This window comes from Scyliorhinus torazame, unplaced genomic scaffold (assembly GCF_047496885.1).
Source record: "Scyliorhinus torazame isolate Kashiwa2021f unplaced genomic scaffold, sScyTor2.1 scaffold_560, whole genome shotgun sequence".
NCBI lineage: Eukaryota > Metazoa > Chordata > Chondrichthyes > Carcharhiniformes > Scyliorhinidae > Scyliorhinus > Scyliorhinus torazame.
Genome location: NW_027308287.1, coordinates 32784 through 55586, shown reverse-complemented (window position 1 = coordinate 55586; position 22803 = coordinate 32784). Strand labels below are relative to the sequence as shown.

The 22803-nt window shown below is 52.4% G+C and overlaps 1 protein-coding gene across 2 annotated transcripts in view; it reads right to left on the bottom strand.

Moving 5' to 3' along the window:
* Positions 1–252: 252 nt before the first annotated feature.
* Positions 253–22803, bottom strand: part of LOC140406490 (SRSF protein kinase 3-like) — a 43982-nt gene continuing 21431 nt past the window's right edge. Inside the window, exon 4 of one of the 2 annotated variants that reach the window (XM_072494514.1) lies at positions 253–637. In XM_072494514.1, coding sequence (XP_072350615.1) covers positions 453–637 — 185 coding nt within the window. In that variant the 3' untranslated portion in view covers positions 253–452. The remainder of the gene's footprint in view (positions 638–22803) is intronic. The other variant, XM_072494513.1, reaches the window with a different exon arrangement.

Here is a 22803-nt window from a genome sequence, read left to right as displayed (position 1 = left end):
CCCTAATCGTCCCCCCCCTCCCTCCCCCTCCCCCTCCCCTCGTCGTCGTCCCCCCCCACCCCCCACCCCGCCCGCGTGAGATTCAACCCGTGACCACCTGTTAAAACGTTTACATCGACCATCTCCAGGGAGACCCCCCGGATCGATCCGCCAACCATCCTTCGAACCTCCTCGCTGCACGCTCTGAACCCAACCCCTGCCCTGAGGTACTGAGGCCAAAATATGTCCCCCCCCCCACCCAAACCGGCACCCCCACCTCCCCCCGCGGTCCCCCACTCTGGCACCCCACCCCAGGGCAGTCAGTGAACCAGCAGGGGAGGGGGCACGAGAAGGAGGAGGTGACTGATGGCGGGGGCTGTCTCGGTCCGATGCGCTGTGTGTGCAGGGGGGGGTGGCGATGTTGCGGCAGTCCGTGCGCTCTCTCTCCCTTGCTCGCCTGATCACGGTGGGGGTTAGGAGCACAGCCAGGGGTGATTCAGACAGTCCGATGCACAAGCCCGCCTCTCGGGGACGAACTCCAACATGGGCAACAGGAACTGGGTGAACTGTGCGGCCAGCTCAAAAGACCATTCGTATTTCTCCACGAGAACCTCGTACAGCGTCCAGAGCTTCAACTTCTTGATGTGTCTCAGGTCCCCTATCCACAGACAACAGGAGAGAAACCTGGTAAACATATCTCATCGATTCAGTGCCCATCAATAACCGAATCAGAACCGGGTTAGACACTGTCCCCATCAAACACTCCCAGGACAGGTACAGCACGGGGTTAGATACAGAGTAAAGCTCCCTCTACACTGTCCCCATCAAACTCTCCCAGGACAGGTACAGCACGGGGTTAGATACAGAGTAAAGCTCCCTCTACACTGTCCCCATCAAACACTCCCAGGACAGGTACAGCACGGGGTTAGACACAGAGTAAAGCTCCCTCTACACTGTCCCCATCAAACACTCCCAGGACAGATACAGCACAGGGTTAGATACAGAGTAAAGCTCCCTCTACACTGTCCCCATCAAACAGTCCCAGGACAGGTACAGCACGGGGTTAGATACAGAGTAAAGCTCCCTCTACACTGTCCCCACCAAACACTCCCAGGACAGGTACAGCACGGGGTTAGATACAGAGTAAAGCTCCTACTACACTGTCCAGAGCAAACACTCCCAGGACAGGTACAGCACGCGGTTAGAAACAGAGTAAAGCTCCCTCGACACTCTCCCCATCAAACACTCCCAGGACAGGTACAGCATGGGGTTAGATACAGAGTAAAGATCCCACTACACTGTCCCCATCAAACACTCCCAGGACAGGTACAGCACGGGGTTAGATACGGAGTAAAGCTCCCTCAACACTGTCCCCATCAAACACTCCCAGGACAGGTGCAGCACGGGGTTAGATAGAGAGTAAAGCTCCCTCTACACTGTCCCCATCAAACGCTCCCAGGACAGATACAGCACGGGGTTAGAAACAGAGTAAAGCTCCTTCTACACTGTCCAGAGCAAACACTCCCAGCACAGGTGCAGCACGGGGTTGGATACAGAGTAAAGCTCCCTCTACACTGTCCCCATCAAACACTCCCAGGACAGGAACAGCACGGGGTTCGATACAGAGTAATGCTCCCTCTACACTGACCCCATCGAACACTCCCAGGACAGATACAGCACGGGGTTAGATACAGAGTAATGCTCCCTCTACACTGACCCCATCAAACACTCCCAGGACAGAGACAGCACGGGGTTAGATACGGAGTAAAGCTCCCTCTACACTGTCCCCGTCAAACACTCCCAGGACAACTACAGCACGGGGTTAGATACATAGTAAAGCTCACTCCACCTTGTCCCCATCAAACAGTCCTCGGACAGCTACAACACAGGGTTAGATACAGAGTAAAGCTCCCTCTACACTGTCCCCATCGAACACTCCCAGGACAGGTACAGCACGGGGTTAGATACAGAGTAAAGCTCCGTCTACACTGTCCCCATCAAACACTCCCAGGACTGGTACAGCACAGGGTTAGGAACAGAGTAAAGTTCCCTCTACAGTGTCCCCTTCAAACACTCCCAGGACATGTATAGAACGGAGTTAGATACAGACTAAAGCTCCCTCTACACTGTCCCCATCAAACACTCCCAGGACAGGTACAGCACGGGGTTAGATACAGAGTAAAGCTCCCTCTACACTGTCCCCATCAAACACTCCCAGGACAGGTACAGCACGGCGTTAGATACAGAGTAAAGCTCCCTCTACACTGTCCCCATCGTACACTCCCAGGACAAGTGCAGCACGGAGTTAGATACAGAGTAAAGTTCCCTCTACACTGTCCCCATCAAACATTCCCAGGACAGATACAGCACGGGGTTAGATACAGAGTAAAGCCCCCTCTACACTGTTGCCACCAAACAATCCCAGGACAGGTACAGCACGGAGTTAGATACAGACTAAAGCTCCCTCTACACTGTCCCCATCAAACACTCCCAGGACAGGTACAGCACGGGGTTAGATACAGAGTAAAGCTCCCTCTACACTGTCCCCATCAAGCACTCCCAGGACAGGTACAGCAGGGCGTTAGATACAGAGTAAAGCTCCCTCTACACTGTCCCCATCAAACACTCCCAGGACAGGTACAGCACGGGGTTGATACAGAGTAAAGCTCCCTCTACACTGTCCCCATCAAACACTCCCAGGACATGTACAGCACAGTGTTAGATACAGAGTAAAGCCCCCTCTACACTGTTGCCACCAAACAATACCAGGACAGGTACAGCACGGAGTTAGATACAGACTAAAGCTCCCTCTACACTGTCAACATCTAACACCCCCAGGACAGGTCCAGCACGGGGTTAGATACAGAGAAAAGCTCCCTCGATACTGTCCCCATCAAACACTCCCAGGACAGGTACAGCACGGGTTTAGATACAGAGTAAAGCTCCCTCTGCACTGTCCCCATCAAACACTCCCAGGACAGGTACAGCACAGGGTTAGAAACAGAGTAAAGCTCCTTCTACACTGTCCACAGCAAACACTTCCAGGACAGGTACAGCATGGAGTTAGATAGAGACTAAAGCTCCCTCTACACTGTCCCCATCAAACACTCCCAGGACAGGTACAGCACGGGGTTAGATACCGAGTAAAGTTCCCTCTACACTGTTCCCATCAAACACTCCCTGGACAGGTACAGCACGGGGTTAGATACAGAGTAAAGCTCCCTCTCCACTGTCCCCATCAAACACTCGAAGGACAGGTACAGCACGGGGTTAGATACAGTGTAAAGCTCCCTCTACACTGTCCCCATCAAACACTCCCAGGACAGATACAGCACGGGGTTCGATACGGAGTAAAGCTCCATCTACACTGTCCCCATCAAACACTCCCAGGACAGGTACAGCACGGCATTAGATACGGAGTAAAGCTCCCTCTACACTGTCCCAATCGAACACTCCCAGGACAAGTGCAGCACGGAGTTAGATACAGAGTAAAGTTCCCTCTACACTGTCCCCATCAAACACTCCCAGGACAGGTACAGCACGGGGTTAGATACAGAGTAAAGCCCCCTCTACACTGTTGCCACCAAACACTCCCAGGACAGGTACAACACGGGGTTAGATACAGAGTAAAGCTCCCTCTACACTGTCCCCATCGAACACTCTCAGGACAAGTGCAGCACGGGGTTAGATACAGAGTAAAGCTCCCTCTACACTGTCCCCATCAAACACTCCCAGGACAGGTACAGCACGGGGTTAGATACAGAGTAAAGCCCCCTCTACACTGTCCCCATGAAACACTCCCAGGACAGTTATAGCACGGGGTTAGATACAGAGTAAAGCTCCCTCTACACTGTCCCCATCAAACAATCCCAGGACAGGTACAACACGGGGGTTAGATACAGAGTAAAGCTCACTCTACAATGTCCCCATCAAACACTCCGGGGACAGGTACAGCACGGGGTTAGATACAGAGTAAAGCTCCATCTACATTGTCCCCATCAAACACTCCCAGGACAGGTACAGGACAGGGTTAGATACAGAGTAAAGCTCCCTCTACACTGTCCCCATCAAACAATCCCAGGACAGGTACAGCACGGGGTGAGATACAGAGTAAAGCTCCCTCTACACTGTCCCCATCAAACACTCCCAGGACAGGTACAGCACGGGGTTAGATACAGAGTAAAGCTCCCTCTACACTGTCCCCATCAAGCACTCCCAGGACAGGTACAGCAGGGCGTTAGATACAGAGTAAAGCTCCCTCTACACTGTCCCCATCAAACACTCCCAGGACAGGTACAGCACGGGGTTGATACAGAGTAAAGCTCCCTCTACACTGTCCCCATCAAACACTCCCAGGACATGTACAGCACAGTGTTAGATACAGAGTAAAGCCCCCTCTACACTGTTGCCACCAAACAATACCAGGACAGGTACAGCACGGAGTTAGATACAGACTAAAGCTCCCTCTACACTGTCCCCATCAAACACCCCCAGGACAGGTCCAGCACGGGGTTAGATACAGAGAAAAGCTCCCTCGATACTGTCACCATCAAACACTCCCAGGACAGGTACAGCACGGGTTTAGATACAGAGTAAAGCTCCCTCTGCACTGTCCCCATCAAACACTCCCAGGACAGGTACAGCACAGGGTTAGAAACAGAGTAAAGCTCCTTCTACACTGTCCACAGCAAACACTTCCAGGACAGGTACAGCATGGAGTTAGATAGAGACTAAAGCTCCCTCTACACTGTCCCCATCAAACACTCCCAGGACAGGTACAGCACGGGGTTAGATACCGAGTAAAGTTCCCTCTACACTGTTCCCATCAAACACTCCCTGGACAGGTACAGCACGGGGTTAGATACAGAGTAAAGCTCCCTCTCCACTGTCCCCATCAAACACTCGAAGGACAGGTACAGCACGGGGTTAGATACAGTGTAAAGCTCCCTCTACACTGTCCCCATCAAACACTCCCAGGACAGATACAGCACGGGGTTCGATACGGAGTAAAGCTCCATCTACACTGTCCCCATCAAACACTCCCAGGACAGGTACAGCACGGCATTAGATACGGAGTAAAGCTCCCTCTACACTGTCCCAATCGAACACTCCCAGGACAAGTGCAGCACGGAGTTAGATACAGAGTAAAGTTCCCTCTACACTGTCCCCATCAAACACTCCCAGGACAGGTACAGCACGGGGTTAGATACAGAGTAAAGCCCCCTCTACACTGTTGCCACCAAACACTCCCAGGACAGGTACAACACGGGGTTAGATACAGAGTAAAGCTCCCTCTACACTGTCCCCATCGAACACTCTCAGGACAAGTGCAGCACGGGGTTAGATACAGAGTAAAGCTCCCTCTACACTGTCCCCATCAAACAATCCCAGGACAGGTACAACACGGGGGTTAGATACAGAGTAAAGCTCCCTCTACACTGTCCCCATCAAACACTCCCAGGACAGGTACAGCACGGGGTTAGATACAGAGTAAAGTTCCCTCTACACAGTCCCCATCAAACACTCCCAGGACAGGTACAGCACGGGGTTAGATACAGTGTAAAGCTCCCTCTACACTGTCCCCATCAAACACTCCCAGGACAGATACAGCACGGGGTTCAATACGGAGTAAAGCTCCATCTACACTGTCCCCATCAAACACTCCCAGGACAGGTACAGCACGGCATTAGATACGGAGTAAAGCTCCCTCTACACTGTCCCAATCGAACACTCCCAGGACAAGTGCAGCACGGAGTTAGATACAGAGTAAAGTTCCCTCTACACTGTCCCCATCAAACACTCCCAGGACAGGTACAGCACGGGGTTAGATACAGAGTAAAGCCCCCTCTACACTGTTGCCACCAAACACTCCCAGGACAGGTACAACACGGGGTTAGATACAGAGTAAAGCTCCCTCTACACTGTCCCCATCGAACACTCTCAGGACAAGTGCAGCACGGGGTTAGATACAGAGTAAAGCTCCCTCTACACTGTCCCCATCAAACAATCCCAGGACAGGTACAACACGGGGGTTAGATACAGAGTAAAGCTCCCTCTACACTGTCCCCATCAAACACTCCCAGGACAGGTACAGCACGGGGTTAGATACAGAGTAAAGTTCCCTCTACACAGTCCCCATCAAACACTCCCAGGACAGGTACAGCACGGGGTTAGATACAGAGTAAAGCTCCCTCGACACTGTCCCCATCAAACACTCCCAGGACAGGTACAGCACGGGGTTAGACACAGAGTAAAGCTCCCTCTACACTGTCTCCATCAAACACTCCCAGGACAGGTACAGCACGGGGTTAGATACAGAGTAAAGCTCCCTCTACACTGTCCCCATCAAACACTCCCAGGACAGGTACAGCACGGGGTTAGACACAGAGTAAAGCTCCCTCTACACTGTCTCCATCAAACACTCCCAGGACAGGTACAGCACGGGGTTGGACACAGAGTAAAGCTCCCTCTACACTGTCCCCATCAAACACTCCCAGGACAAGTGCAGCACGGCGTTAGATACAGAGTAAAGTTCCCGCTACACTGTCCCCATCAAACACTCCCAGGACAGGTACAGCACGGGGTTAGATACATAGTAAAGCTCCCTCTACACTGTCCCCATCGAACACTCCCAGGACAAGTGCAGCACGGGTTAGATACAGAGTAAAGATCCCGCTGCACTGTCCCCATCAAACACTCCCAGGACAGGTACAGCACGGGGTTAGATACAGAGTAAAGCTCCCTCTACACTGTCCCCATCAAACACTCCCAGGACAGGTACAGCACGGGTTTAGATACAGAGTAAAGCTCCCTCTTCACTGTCCCCATCAAACACTCCCAGGACAGGTACAGCATGGGGTTAGATACAGAGTAAAGCCCCCTCTACACTGTTGCCACCAAACAATGCCAGGACAGGTACAACACGGGGTTAGATACAGAGTAAAGCTCCCTCTACACTGTCCCCATCGAACACTCCCAGGACAAGTGCAGCACGGGGTTAGATACAGAGTAAAGCTCCCTCTACACTGTCCCCATCAAACACTCCCAGGACAGGTACGGCACGGGGTTAGATACAGAGTAAAGTTCCCGTTACACTGTCCCCATCAAACACTCCCAGGACAGGTACAGGACAGGGTTAGATACAGAGTAAAGCCCCCGCTACACTGTCCCCATGAAACACTCCCAGGACAGGTATAGCACGGGGTTACATACAGAGTAAAGCTCCCTCTACACTGTCCCCATCAAACACTCCCAGGACAGGTACAGCACGGGGTTAGATACAGAGTAAAGTTCCCGTTACACTGTCCCCATCAAACAATCCGAGGACAGGTACAGCACGGGGTTAGATACAGAGTAAAGCTCCCTCTACACTGTCCCCATCAAACACTCCCAGGACAGGTACAGCACGGGGTTAGATACAGAGTAAAGCTCCCTCTACTCTGTCCCCTTCAAACACTCCCAGGACAGGTACAGCACGGGGTTAGATACAGAGTAAAGCTCCCTCTACACTGTCCCCATCAAACACTCCCAGGACAGGTACAGCACGGGGTTAGATACAGAGTAAAGCTCCCTCTACACTGTCCCCATCAAACACTCCCAGGACAGGTACAGCACGGGGTTAGATACAGAGTAAAGCTTCGTCGACACTGTCCCCATCAAACTCTCCCAGGACAGGTACAGCACGGGGTTAGATGCAGAGTAAAGCTCCCTCTGCACTGTCCCCATCAAACACTCCCAGGACAGGTACAGCACGGGGTTAGAAACAGAGTAAAGAGAGGACTTCCGGGTGCGGCGATGACCAGCTGAGTCGCACATTTCGGCAGCTCCCTGTGAAACGGACTTTTGGGCTCTTGATAGGAGCCCCAACGGCAATTTTGACGGCTAAAAACACTGTGCGGTAAACCAGAAGGAAATCCCCCCTGGATACGGATGGAAAAAGGAGAGGGAAGTGGCCAGATTGCAGTGGATCCTTTAGAACAGCGGCAAGGAAGGCAAGCAAAAACCAAGATGGCGTCGGAAGGTGGCAGTTTAACATGGGGCCCTGAACAACAAGAGTTCTTGAAATGCTGTGTGGAAGAGCTCAAAAAGGAAATGAAGAAAGAGCTGTTGGCCCCGATACTACAGGCGATTGAAGGGCTAAAGGAGGAACAAAAGACCCAGGAGCGGGAGCTTCGGGTCGTGAAGGCAAAGGCAGCCGAGAATGAGGACGACATACAGGGCCTGGTGGTGAAGACGGAGACGCATGAGGCACATCAGAAACGATGTGTGGAAAGGTTGGAGGCACTGGAGAACAACGCAAGGAGGAACAACCTGAGGATTCTTGGTCTTCCGGAAGGTGCGGAGGGAGCGGACGTCGGGGCGTATGTGAGCACGATGCTGCACTCGTTAATGGGAGCGGAGGCCCCGGCGGGTCCGTTGGAGGTGGAGGGAGCATACCGAGTGATGGCGCGAGGGCCGAGAGCAGGAGAAATTCCCAGAGCCATAGTGGTGAGATTCGTCCGTTTTAAGGATAGAGAAATGGTCCTTAGATGGGCGAAGAAAACTCGGAGCAGTAAATGGGAGAACGCGGTGATCCGCGTTTATCAAGACTGGAGTGCGGAGGTGGCGAGGAGGAGGGCGAGCTTTAATCGGGCCAAGGCGGTGCTTCATAAAAAGAAGATAAAATTTGGAATGCTGCAACCGGCAAGACTGTGGGTCACATATCGAGAGAGGCACCACTACTTTGAGACGGCGGATGAAGCGTGGACTTTTATTGTGGAAGAAAAACTGGAATGAGCGGGTTATTAAAAAGAACGTTCGAACAAAGTGGTGGGGCGAATGTGGGGGGCAAAGAGGGGTTTTATGTACTAATCCTGCGATGCGGTAACTTTTCTCTCTCCCACAGGTGGTGATGGGGGGAGGAGGGGAGGTGGAGGAGATGGGGCGTTGGCCATTGGGGGCGGGGCCAAGGGAGAAGCGCGGGCTTGGTTCCCGCGCTATGATAATCATGGCGGGAATAGAGAAGCAGGAAGGAGGGGGCGTCGCACGGTGCGAGCCGAGGTCACGGGGGGAAGCCGAGGTCAGCCAGAGTTTGCTGACTTCTGGGAGCAACATGGGGGGAGTAATTACGCGAGCGGGGGATCTAGCGGGGGGGGGTGGGAGGGAGGAATTACTGGGTTGCTGCTGCTGGGGAGAGGGGGGAGCTGGTATGGGAGGGGATGGGCGGGGGGGGGCACCGCCTGGGGGAGATACAGCGGGAACCGGGTGAGGAGCTGGAAAAGGTGATGGCTAATCGACAAGGGGGGGGGTAGGAAGCCCCCCAACTCGGCTGATCACGTGGAACGTGAGAGGGCTGAACGGGCCGATAAAGAGGGCACGGGTACTCGCACACCTTAAGAAACTTAAGGCAGATGTGGTTATGTTACAGGAAACGCACCTGAAACTGATAGACCAGGTTAGGCTACGCAAAGGATGGGTGGGGCAGGTGTTCCATTCGGGGCTAGATGCGAAAAACAGGGGGGTGGCTATATTAGTGGGGAAGCGGGTAATGTTCGAGGCAAAGACTATAGTGACGGATAACGGGGGCAGATACGTGATGGTGAGTGGCAAACTACAGGGGGAGACGGTGGTTTTGGTAAACGTATATGCCCCGAACTGGGATGATGCCAATTTTATGAGGCGGATGCTAGGACGCATTCCGGACCTAGAGATGGGAAAGCTGATAATGGGGGGAGATTTTAATACGGTGTTGGAACCAGGGCTGGATAGGTCGAAGTCCAGGACTGGAAGGAGGCCGGCAGCAGCCAAGGTACTTAAAGATTTTATGGAGCAGATGGGAGGTGTAGACCCGTGGAGATTTAGCAGACCTAGGAGTAAGGAGTTCTCATTTTTCTCCTATGTCCATAAAGTCTACTCGCGAATCGACTTTTTTGTGCTGGGTAGGGCATTGATCCCGAAGGTGAGGGGAACGGAGTATACGGCTATAGCCATTTCGGATCACGCTCCACACTGGGTGGACTTGGAGATAGGGGAGGAAACAGGAGGGCGCCCACCCTGGAGAATGGACATGGGACTAATGGCAGATGAGGGGGTGTGTCTAAGGGTGAGGGGGTGCATTGAAAAGTACTTGGAACTCAATGATAATGGGGAGGTCCAGGTGGGAGTGGTCTGGGAGGCGTTGAAGGCGGTGGTTAGAGGGGAGCTGATATCAATAAGGGCACATAAAGGGAAGCAGGAGAGTAAGGAACGGGAGCGGTTGCTGCAAGAACTTTTGAGGGTGGACAGACAATATGCGGAAGCACCGGAGGAGGGACTGTGCAGGGAAAGGCAAAGGCTACATGTAGAATTTGACTTGCTGACTACGGGCACCGCAGAGGCACAATGGAGGAAGGCACAGGGTGTACAGTACGAATATGGGGAGAAGGCGAGCAGGTTGCTGGCACACCAATTGAGGAAAAGGGGAGCAGCGAGGGAAATAGGGGGAGTGAGGGATGAGGAAGGAGAGATGGAGCGGGGAGCGGAGAGAGTGAATGGAGTGTTCAAGACATTTTATAAAAAATTATATGAAGCTCAACCCCCGGATGGGAGGGAGAGAATGATGGGCTTCTTGGATCGGCTGGAATTTCCCAAGGTGGAAGAGCAGGAAAGGGTGGGACTGGGAGCACAGATCGAGGTAGAAGAAGTGGTGAAAGGAATTAGGAGCATGCAGGCGGGAAAGGCCCCGGGACCGGATGGATTCCCAGTCGAATTCTATAGAAAATATGTGGACTTGCTCGCCCCGGTACTGACGAGAACCTTTAATGAGGCAAAGGAAAGGGGACAACTGCCCCCGACTATGTCTGAAGCAACGATATCGCTTCTCTTAAAGAAGGAAAAGGACCCGCTACAATGCGGGTCCTATAGACCTATTTCCCTCCTAAATGTAGATGCCAAGGTCCTGGCCAAGGTAATGGCAATGAGAATAGAGGAATGTGTCCCGGGGGTGGTCCACGAGGACCAAACTGGGTTTGTGAAGGGGAGACAGCTGAACACGAATATACGGAGGTTGTTAGGGGTAATGATGATGGCCCCACCAGAGGGAGAAACGGAGATAGTAGTGGCGATGGATGCCGAGAAAGCATTTGATAGAGTGGAGTGGGATTATTTGTGGGAGGTGTTGAGGAGATTTGGTTTTGGAGAGGGGTATGTTAGATGGGTGCAGCTGTTGTATAGGGCCCCAGTGGCGAGTGTGGTCACGAATGGATGGGGATCTGCATATTTTCGGCTCCATAGAGGGACAAGGCAGGGATGCCCTCTGTCCCCATTATTGTTTGCACTGGCGATTGAGCCCCTGGCGATAGCGTTGAGGGGTTCCAAGAAGTGGAGGGGAGTACTTAGGGGAGGAGAAGAGCACCGGGTATCTTTGTATGCGGACGATTTGCTACTATACGTGGCAGACCCGGCGGAGGGGATGCCAGAAATAATGCGGATACTTGGGGAGTTTGGGGATTTTTCAGGGTATAAATTGAACATGGGGAAAAGTGAGTTATTTGTGGTGCATCCAGGGGAGCAGAGTAGAGAAATAGAGGACCTACCGTTGAGGAAGGTAACAAGGGACTTTCGTTACCTGGGGATCCAGATAGCCAAGAATTGGGGCACACTGCATAGGTTAAATTTAACGTGGTTGGTGGAACAAATGGAGGAGGATTTTAAGAGATGGGATATGGTATCCCTGTCCTGGCAGGGAGGGTGCAGGCGGTTAAGATGGTGGTCCTCCCGAGATTCCTCTTTGTGTTTCAGTGCCTCCCGGTGGTGATCACGAAGGCTTTTTTTAAAAGGATTGAAAAGAGCATCATGGATTTTGTGTGGGCCGGGAAGACCCCGAGAGTGAGGAAGGGATTCTTACAGCGTAGCAGGGATAGGGGGGGGCTGGCACTACCGAGCCTAAGTGAGTATTATTGGGCCGCTAATATTTCAATGGTGAGTAAGTGGATGGGAGAGGAGGAGGGAGCGGCGTGGAAGAGATTAGAGAGGGCGTCCTGTAGGGGGACTAGCCTACAGGCTATGGTGACAGCCCCATTGCCGTTCTCACCGAGGAACTACACCACAAGCCCGGTGGTGGTGGCTACACTGAAGATTTGGGGACAGTGGAGACGGCATAGGGGAAAGACTGGAGCCTTGGGGGGGTCCCCGATAAGAAACAACCATAGGTTTGCCCCGGGGGGAATGGATGGGGGATATGGAATGTGGCAAAGAGCAGGAATAACGCAACTGAAAGATCTGTTTGTGGATGGGAAGTTTGCGAGTCTGGGAGCGCTGACCGAGAAATATGGGTTGCCCCAAGGGAATGCATTCAGGTATATGCAACTGAGGGCTTTTGCGAGGCAACAGGTGAGGGAATTCCCGCAGCTCCCGACACAAGAGGTGCAGGACAGAGTGATCTCAAAGACATGGGTGGGGGATGGTAAGGTGTCAGATATATATAGGGAAATGAGGGACGAAGGGGAGACTATGGTAGATGAACTAAAAGGGAAATGGGAAGAAGAGCTGGGGGAGGAGATCGAGGAGGGGCTGTGGGCAGATGCCCTAAGCAGGGTAAACTCGTCGTCCTCGTGCGCCAGGCTAAGCCTGATTCAGTTTAAGGTATTACACAGGGCACATATGACTGGAGCACGGCTCAGTAAATTTTTTGGGGTGGAGGATAGGTGTGCGAGGTGCTCGAGAAGCCCAGCGAATCATACCCATATGTTTTGGTCATGCCCGGCACTACAGGGGTTTTGGATGGGGGTGACAAAGGTGCTTTCAAAAGTAGTAGGAGTCCGGGTCGAACCAAGCTGGGGGTTGGCTATATTTGGGGTTGCACAAGAGCCGGGAGTGCAGGAGGCGAGAGAGGCCGATGTTTTGGCCTTTGCGTCCCTAGTAGCCCGGCGCAGGATATTGCTAATGTGGAAAGAAGCCAAGCCCCCGGGGGTGGAGACCTGGATAAATGACATGGCGGGGTTTATAAAGCTAGAGCGGATTAAGTTCGTCCTCAGGGGGTCGGCTCAAGGGTTCACCAGGCGGTGGCGACCGTTCGTCGAATACCTCGCAGAAAGATAGACGGAATGGGAAAAAGAAGGCAGGAGCAGCAGCCCAGGATCGGGGGGGGGGGGGGGGGGGGGGGGGAGAACCAGAAGGACTCTCAGGGTTGTTAATATATACTGTATAATATGTATAGGTCGTTGCTACAGATAATTATATATTGGACTGTTAAATTATATTTTTGGAGAGTGTTACTTGTGACAAGGCAGTTGCGAATTAGGGCTAGTTTTTATTTTTGTTATTTATTATTTATTCATTTTTTGTTTATAAAATAGGTCATTGTTATTTGTGTTGTTATAATATTGTGTAAAGGATGCACAATGTACTGTGTTGGTTGACCAAAAATTTTCAATAAAATATTCAATAAAAAAAAAGAAACAGAGTAAAGCTCCCTCTACACTGTCCCCATCAAACACTCCCGGGACGGGTACAGCACGCGGTTAGATACAGAGTAAAGCTCCCTCTACACTGTCCCCATCAAACACTCCCAGGACAGGTACAGCACGGGGTTAGATACAGAGTAAAGCTCCCTCTACACTGTCCCCATCAAACACTCCCGGGACGGGTACAGCACGGGGTGAGATACAGAGTAAAGCTCCCGCTACACTGTCCCCATCACACACTCCCAGGACAGGTACAGCACGGGGTTAGATACAGAGTAAAGCTCCCTCTACACTGTCCCCATCAAACACTCCCAGGACAGGTACAGCACGGGGTTAGATACAGAGTAAAGCTCCCTCTACACTGTCCCCATCAAACACTCCCAGGACGGGTACAGCACGGGGTTAGATACAGAGTAAAGCTCACTCTACACTGTCCCCATCAAACACTCCCAGGACAGGTACAGCACGGGGTTAGAAACAGAGTAAAGCTCCTTCTACTCTGTCCACAGCAAACACTCCCAGGACAGGTACAGCACGGGGTTAGATACAGAGTAAAGCTCCCTCTACACTGTCCCCATCAAACACTCCCAGGACAGGTACAGCTCGGGGTTAGAAACAGAGTAAAGCTCCTTCTACTCTGTCCACAGCAAACACTCCCAGGACAGGTACAGCTCGGGGTTAGAAACAGAGTAAAGCTCCTTCTACACTGTCCACAGCAAACACACCCAGGACAGGGACAGCATGGAGTTAGATACAGAGTAAAGCTCCCTCTACACTGTCCCCATCATACACTCCCAGGACAGGTACAGCACAGGGTTAGTAACAGAGTAAAGTTCCCTCTACAGAGTCCCCATCAAACACTCCCAGGACAAGTGCAGCATGGAGTTAGATACCGAGTAAAGCTCCCTCTGCACTGTCCCCATCAAACACTCCCAGGACAGGCACAGCACGGGATGTGATACAGAGTAATGCCCCCTCTACACTGACCCTATCAAACACTCCCAGGACACGTACAGCACGGGGTTAGATACAGAGTAAAGCTCCCTCTTCACTGTCCCCATCAAACACTCCCTGGACAGGTACAGCACGGGGTTGGACACAGAGTAAAGCTCCCTCTACACTGTCCCCATCAAACACTCCCAGGACAAGTGCAGCACGGGGTTAGATAGAGAGTAAAGTTCCCGCTACACTGTCCCCATCAAACACTCCCAGGACAGGTACAGCACGGGGTTAGATACAGAGTAAAGCCCCCTCTACACTGTCCCCATCAAACACTCCCAGGAGAGGTACAGCACGGGGTTAGATACAGAGTAAAGCTCCCTCTACACTGTCCCCATCAAACACTCCCAGGACAGGTACAGCACGGGGTTAGATACAGAGTAAAGCTCCCTCTGCACTGTCCCCATCAAACACTCCCAGGACAAGTGCAGCACGGGGTTAGATACAGAGTAAAGCCCCCTCTACACTGTCCCCATCAAACACTCCCAGGACAGGTACAGCACGGGGTTAGATACAGAGTAAAGCTCCCTCTACACTGTCCCCATCAAACACTCCCAGGACAGGTACAGCACGGGGTTAGATGCAGAGTAAAGCTCCCTCTACACTGTCCCCATCGAACACTCCCAGGACAAGTGCAGCACGGGGTTAGATACAGAGTAAAGCCCCCTCTACACTGTCCCCATCAAACACTCCCAGGACAGGTACAGCACGGGGTTAGATACAGAGTAAAGCTCCCTCGACACTGTCCCCATCAAACACTCCCAGGACAGGTACAGCACGGGGTTAGATGCAGAGTAAAGCTCCCTCTACACTGTCCCCATCGAACACTCCCAGGACAAGTGCAGCACGGGGTTAGATACAGAGTAAAGCTCCCTCGACACTGTCCACAGCAAACACTCACAGGACAGGTACAGCACGGGGTTAGATGCAGAGTAAAGCTCCCTCTACACTGTCCCCATCAAACACTCCCAGGACAGGTACAGCACGGGGTTAGATACAGAGTAAAGCTCCCTCTACACTGTCCCCATCGAACACTCCCAGGACAAGTGCAGCACGGGGTTAGATACAGAGTAAAGCCCCCTCTACACTGTCCCCATCAAACACTCCCAGGACAGGTACAGCACGGGGTTAGATACAGAGTAAAGCTCCCTCTACACTGTCCCCATCAAACACTCCCAGGACAGGTACAGCACGGGGTTAGATACAGAGTAAAGTTCCCTCTACACTGTCCCCATCAAACACTCCCAGGACAGGTACAGCACGGGGTTAGATACAGAGTAAAGCTCCCTCTGCACTGTCCCCATCAAACACTCCCAGGACAAGTGCAGCACGGGGTTAGATACAGAGTAAAGCCCCCTCTACACTGTCCCCATCAAACACTCCCAGGACAGGTACAGCACGGGGTTAGATACAGAGTAAAGCTCCCTCGACACTGTCCCCATCAAACACTCCCAGGACAGGTACAGCACGGGGTTAGATACAGAGTAAAGCTCCCTCTACACTGTCCCCATCAAACACTCCCAGGACAGGTACAGCACGGGGTTAGATGCAGAGTAAAGCTCCCTCTACACTGTCCCCATCGAACACTCCCAGGACAAGTGCAGCACGGGGTTAGATACAGAGTAAAGCCCCCTCTACACTGTCCCCATCAAACACTCCCAGGACAGGTACAGCACGGGGTTAGATACAGAGTAAAGCTCCCTCGACACTGTCCCCATCAAACACTGCCAGGACAGGTACAGCACGGGGTTAGATGCAGAGTAAAGCTCCCTCTACACTGTCCCCATCGAACACTCCCAGGACAAGTGCAGCACGGGGTTAGATACAGAGTAAAGCTCCCTCGACACTGTCCACAGCAAACACTCCCAGGACAGGTACAGCACGGGGTTAGATGCAGAGTAAAGCTCCCTCTACACTGTCCCCATCGAATACTCCCAGGACAAGTGCAGCACGGGGTTAGATACAGAGTAAAGCCCCCTCTACACTGTCCCCATCAAACACTCCCAGGACAGGTACAGCACGGGGTTAGATACAGAGTAAAGTTCCCTCTACACTGTCCCCATCAAACACTCCCAGGACAGGTACAGCACGAGGTTAGATCCAGAGTAAAGCTCCCTCTACACTGTCCCCATGAAACACCCCCAGGACAGGTACAGCACGGAGTTAGATCCAGAGTAAAGCTCCCTCTACACTGTCCCCATCAAACACTCCCAGGACAGGTACAGCATGGGGTTAGATACAGAGTAAAGCCCCCTCTACACTGTTGCCACCAAACAATGCCAGGACAGGTACAACACGGGGTTAGATACAGAGTAAAGCTCCCTCTACACTGTCCCCTTCGAACACTCCCGGGACAAGTGCAGCACGGGGTTAGATACAGAGTAAAGTTCCCGTTACACTGTCCCCATCAAACACTCCCAGGACAGGTACAGGACAGGGTTAGATACAGAGTAAAGCCCCCTCTACACTGTCCCCATGAAACACTCTCAGGACAGGTATAGCACAGGGTTACATACAGAGTAAAGCTCCCGCTACACTGTCCCCATCAAACAATCCCAGGACAGGAACAGCACGGGGTTCGATACAGAGTAATGCTCCCTCTACACTGACCCCATCAAACACTCCCAGGACAGATCCAGCACGGGGTTAGGAACAGAGTAAAGTTCCCTCTACAGTGTCCCCTTCAAACACTCCCAGGACATGTACAGAACGGAGTTAGATACAGACTAAAGCTCTCTCTACACTGTCCCCATCAAACACTCCCAGGACAGGTACTGCATGGGGTTAGATACAGAGTAAAGCTCCCTTTACACTGTCCCCATCAAACACTCCCAGGACAAGTGCAGCACGGAGTTAGATACAGAGTAAAGTTCCCTCTACACTGTCCCCATCAAACACTCCCAGGACAGATACAGCACGGGGTTCGATACAGAGTAAAGCCCCCTCTACACTGTTGCCACCAAATAATCCCAGGACAGATACAGCACGGAGTTAGATACAGACTAAAGCTCCCTCTACACTGTCCCCATCAAACACTCCCAGGACAAGTACAGCGCGGGGTTAGATACAGAGTAAAGCTCCCTCGACACTGTCCATATCAAGCACTCCCAGGACAGGTGCAGCACGGGGTTAGATAGAGAGTAAAGCTCCCTCTACACTGTCCCCATCAAACGCTTCCAGGACAGGTACAGCACGGGGTTAGAAACAGAGTAAAGCTCCTTCAACACTGTCCAGAGCAAACACTCCCAGGACAGGTGCAGCACAGGGTTGGATACAGAGTAAAGCTCCCTCTACACTGTCCCCATCAAACACTCCCAGGACAGGTACAGGACAGGGTTAGATACAGAGTAAAGCTCCCTCTCCACTGTCCCCATCAAACACTCCCAGGACAGGTACAGCACGGGGTTAGATACAGTGTAAAGCTCCCTCTACACTGTCCCCATCAAACACTCCCAGGACAGATACAGCACGGGGTTCCATACGGAGTAAAGCTCCCTCTACACTGTCCCCATCAAACACTCCCAGGACAGGTACAGCACGGGGTTAGATACAGAGTAAAGCTCCCCCTACACTGTCCCCATCAAACACTCCCAGGACAGGTACAGCACGGGGTTAGATACAGAGTAAAGCTCCCTCTACACTGTCCCCATCAAACACTCCCAGGACAGGTACAGCACGGGTTTAGATACAGAGTAAAGCTCCCTGTACACTGTCCCCATCAAACACTCCCAGGACAGGTACAGCACGGGGTTAGATACAGAGTAATGCTCCCTCTAAACTGACCCCATCAAACACTCCCAGGACAGATACAGCACGGGGTTAGATACGGAGTAAAGCTCCCTCTACACTGTCCCCGTCAAACACTCCCAGGACAGGTACAGCACGGGGTTAGATACAGAGTAAAGCTCACTCCACCTTGTCCCCATCAAACAGTCCTCGGACAGCTACAACACAGGGTTAGATACAGAGTAAAGCTCCTTCTACACTGTCCACAGCAAACACTCCCAGGACAGGTACAGCAGGGAGTTAGATAGAGACTAAAGCTCCCTCTACACTGTCCCCATCAAACACTCCCAGGACAGGTACAGCACGGGGTTAGATACAGAGTAAAGTTCCCTCCACACTGTTCCCATCAAACACTCCCTGGACAGGTACAGCACGGCGTTAGATACAGAGTAAAGCTCCCTCTCCACTGTCCCCATCAAACACTCCCAGGACAGGTACAGCACAGGGTGGGATACAGAGTAAAGCTCCTTCTACACGGTCCAGAGGAAACACTCCCAGGACAGGTGCAGCACGGGGTTGGATACAGAGTAAAGCTCCCTCTACACTGTCCCCATCAAACACTCCCAGGACATGAACAGCACGGGGTTCGATACAGAGTAAAGCTCCCTCTACACTGACCCCATCAAACACTCCCAGGACAGATACAGCACGGGGTGAGATACAGAGTAAAGCTCCCTCTACACTGTCCCCATCAAACACTCCCAGGACATGAACAGCACGGGGTTCGATACAGAGTAATGATCCCTCTACACTGACCCCATCAAACACTCCCAGGACAGATACAGCACGGGGTTAGATACGGAGTAAAGCTCCCTCTACACTGTCCCCGTCAAACACTCCCAGGACAGGTACAGCACGGGGTAGACACAGAGTAAAGCTCACTCCACCTTGTCCCCATCAAACAGTCCTCGGACAGCTACAACACAGGGTTAGATACAGAGTAAAGCTCCCTCTGCACTGTCCCCATCGAACACTCCCAGGACAAGTGCAGCACGGGGTTACATACAGAGTAAAGTTCCCGCTACACTGTCCCCATCAAACACTCCCAGGACAGGTACAGGACAGGGTTAGATACAGAGTAAAGCTCCCTCTCCACTGTCCCCATCAAACACTCCCAGGACAGGTACAGCACGGGGTTAGATACAGTGTAAAGCTCCCTCTACACTGTCCCCATCAAACACTCCCAGGACAGATACAGCACGGGGTTCCATACGGAGTAAAGCTCCCTCTACACTGTCCCCATCAAACACTCCCAGGACAGGTACAGCACGGGGTTAGATACAGAGTAAAGCTCCCTCTACACTGTCCCCATCAAACACTCCCAGGACAGGTACAGCACGGGGTTAGATACAGAGTAAAGCTCCCTCTACACTGTCCCCATCAAACACTCACAGGACAGGTACAGCACGGTGTTAGATACAGAGTAAAGCTCCCTCTACACTGTCCCCATCAAACACTCCCAGGACAAGTGCAGCACGGAGTTAGATACAGAGTAAAGTTCCCTCTACACTGTCCCCATCAAACACTCCCAGGACAGGTACAGCACGGGGTTAGATACAGAGTAAAGCCCCCTCTACACTGTTGCCACCAAACAATGCCAGGACAGGTACAACACGGGGTTAGATACAGAGTAAAGCTCCCTCTACACTGTCCCCATCGAACACTCCCAGGACAAGTGCAGCACGGGGTTAGATACAGAGTAAAGCCCCCTCTACACTGTCCCCATGAAACAGTCCCAGGACAGGTATAGCACGGGGTTAGATACAGAGTAAAGCTCCCTCTACACTGTCCCTATCAAAAAATCCCAGGAAGGTACAACACGGGTGTTAGATACAGAGTAAAGCTCCCTCTACAATGTCCCCATCAAACACTCCCGGGACAGGTACAGCACGGGGTTAGATACAGAGTAAAGCTCCATCTACACTGTCCCCATTAAACACTCCCAGGACAGGTACAGGACGGGGTTAGAAACAGAGTAATGGTCCCTCTACACTGACCCCATCAAACACTCCCAAGAAAGATACAGCACGGGGTGAGATACAGAGTAATGCTCCCTCTAAACTGACCCCATCAAACACTCCCAGGACAGATACAGCACGGGGTTAGATACGGAGTAAAGCTCCCTCTACACTGTCCCCGTCAAACACTCCCAGGACAGGTACAGCACGGGGTTAGATACAGAGTAAAGCTCCCTCGACACTGTCCCCATCAAACACTCCCAACACAGGTACAGCACGGGGTTAGATACAGAGTAAAGCTCCCTCTACACTGTCCCCATCAAACACTCCCAGGACAGGTACAGCACGGGGTTAGATGCAGAGTAAAGCTCCCTCTACACTGTCCCCATCGAACACTCCCAGGACAAGTGCAGCACGGGGTTAGATACAGAGTAAAGCCCCCTCTACACTGTCCCCATCAAACACTCCCAGGACAGGTACAGCACGGGGTTAGATACAGAGTAAAGCTCCCTCGACACTGTCCCCATCAAACACTCCCAGGACAGGTACAGCACTGGGTTAGATGCAGAGTAAAGCTCCCTCTACACTGTCCCCATCGAACACTCCCAGGACAAGTGCAGCACGGGGTAAGATACAGAGTAAAGCTCCCTCGACACTGTCCACAGCAAACACTCACAGGACAGGTACAGCACGGGGTTAGATGCAGAGTAAAGCTCCCTCTACACTGTCCCCATCAAACACTCCCAGGACAGGTACAGCACGGGGTTAGATACAGAGTAAAGCTCCCTCTACACTGTCCCCATCGAACACTCCCAGGACAAGTGCAGCACGGGGTTAGAGACAGAGTAAAGCCCCCTCTACACTGTCCCCATCAAACACTCCCAGGACAGGTACAGCACGGGGTTAGATACAGAGTAAAGCTCCCTCTACACTGTCCCCATCAAACACTCCCAGGACAGGTACAGCACGGGGTTAGATACAGAGTAAAGTTCCCTCTACACTGTCCCCATCAAACACTCCCAGGACAGGTACAGCACGGGGTTAGATACAGAGTAAAGCTCCCTCTGCACTGTCCCCATCAAACACTCCCAGGACAAGTGCAGCACGGGGTTAGATACAGAGTAAAGCCCCCTCTACACTGTCCCCATCAAACACTCCCAGGACAGGTACAGCACGGGGTTAGATACAGAGTAAAGCTCCCTCGACACTGTCCCCATCAAACACTCCCAGGACAGGTACAGCACGGGGTTAGATACAGAGTAAAGCTCCCTCTACACTGTCCCCATCAAACACTCCCAGGACAGGTACAGCACGGGGTTAGATGCAGAGTAAAGCTCCCTCTACACTGTCCCCATCGAACACTCCCAGGACAAGTGCAGCACGGGGTTAGATACAGAGTAAAGCCCCCTCTACACTGTCCCCATCAAACACTCCCAGGACAGGTACAGCACGGGGTTAGATACAGAGTAAAGCTCCCTCGACACTGTCCCCATCAAACACTGCCAGGACAGGTACAGCACGGGGTTAGATGCAGAGTAAAGCTCCCTCTACACTGTCCCCATCGAACACTCCCAGGACAAGTGCAGCACGGGGTTAGATACAGAGTAAAGCCCCCTCTACACTGTCCCCATCAAACACTCCCAGGACAGGTACAGCACGGGGTTAGATACAGAGTAAAGTTCCCTCTACACTGTCCCCATCAAACACTCCCAGGACAGGTACAGCACGAGGTTAGATCCAGAGTAAAGCTCCCTCTACACTGTCCCCATGAAACACCCCCAGGACAGGTACAGCACGGAGTTAGATCCAGAGTAAAGCTCCCTCTACACTGTCCCCATCAAACACTCCCAGGACAGGTACAGCATGGGGTTAGATACAGAGTAAAGCCCCCTCTACACTGTTGCCACCAAACAATGCCAGGACAGGTACAACACGGGGTTAGATACAGAGTAAAGCTCCCTCTACACTGTCCCCTTCGAACACTCCCGGGACAAGTGCAGCACGGGGTTAGATACAGAGTAAAGTTCCCGTTACACTGTCCCCATCAAACACTCCCAGGACAGGTACAGGACAGGGTTAGATACAGAGTAAAGCCCCCTCTACACTGTCCCCATGAAACACTCTCAGGACAGGTATAGCACAGGGTTACATACAGAGTAAAGCTCCCGCTACACTGTCCCCATCAAACAATCCCAGGACAGGAACAGCACGGGGTTCGATACAGAGTAATGCTCCCTCTACACTGACCCCATCAAACACTCCCAGGACAGATCCAGCACGGGGTTAGGAACAGAGTAAAGTTCCCTCTACAGTGTCCCCTTCAAACACTCCCAGGACATGTACAGAACGGAGTTAGATACAGACTAAAGCTCTCTCTACACTGTCCCCATCAAACACTCCCAGGACAGGTACTGCATGGGGTTAGATACAGAGTAAAGCTCCCTTTACACTGTCCCCATCAAACACTCCCAGGACAAGTGCAGCACGGAGTTAGATACAGAGTAAAGTTCCCTCTACACTGTCCCCATCAAACACTCCCAGGACAGATACAGCACGGGGTTCGATACAGAGTAAAGCCCCCTCTACACTGTTGCCACCAAATAATCCCAGGACAGATACAGCACGGAGTTAGATACAGACTAAAGCTCCCTCTACACTGT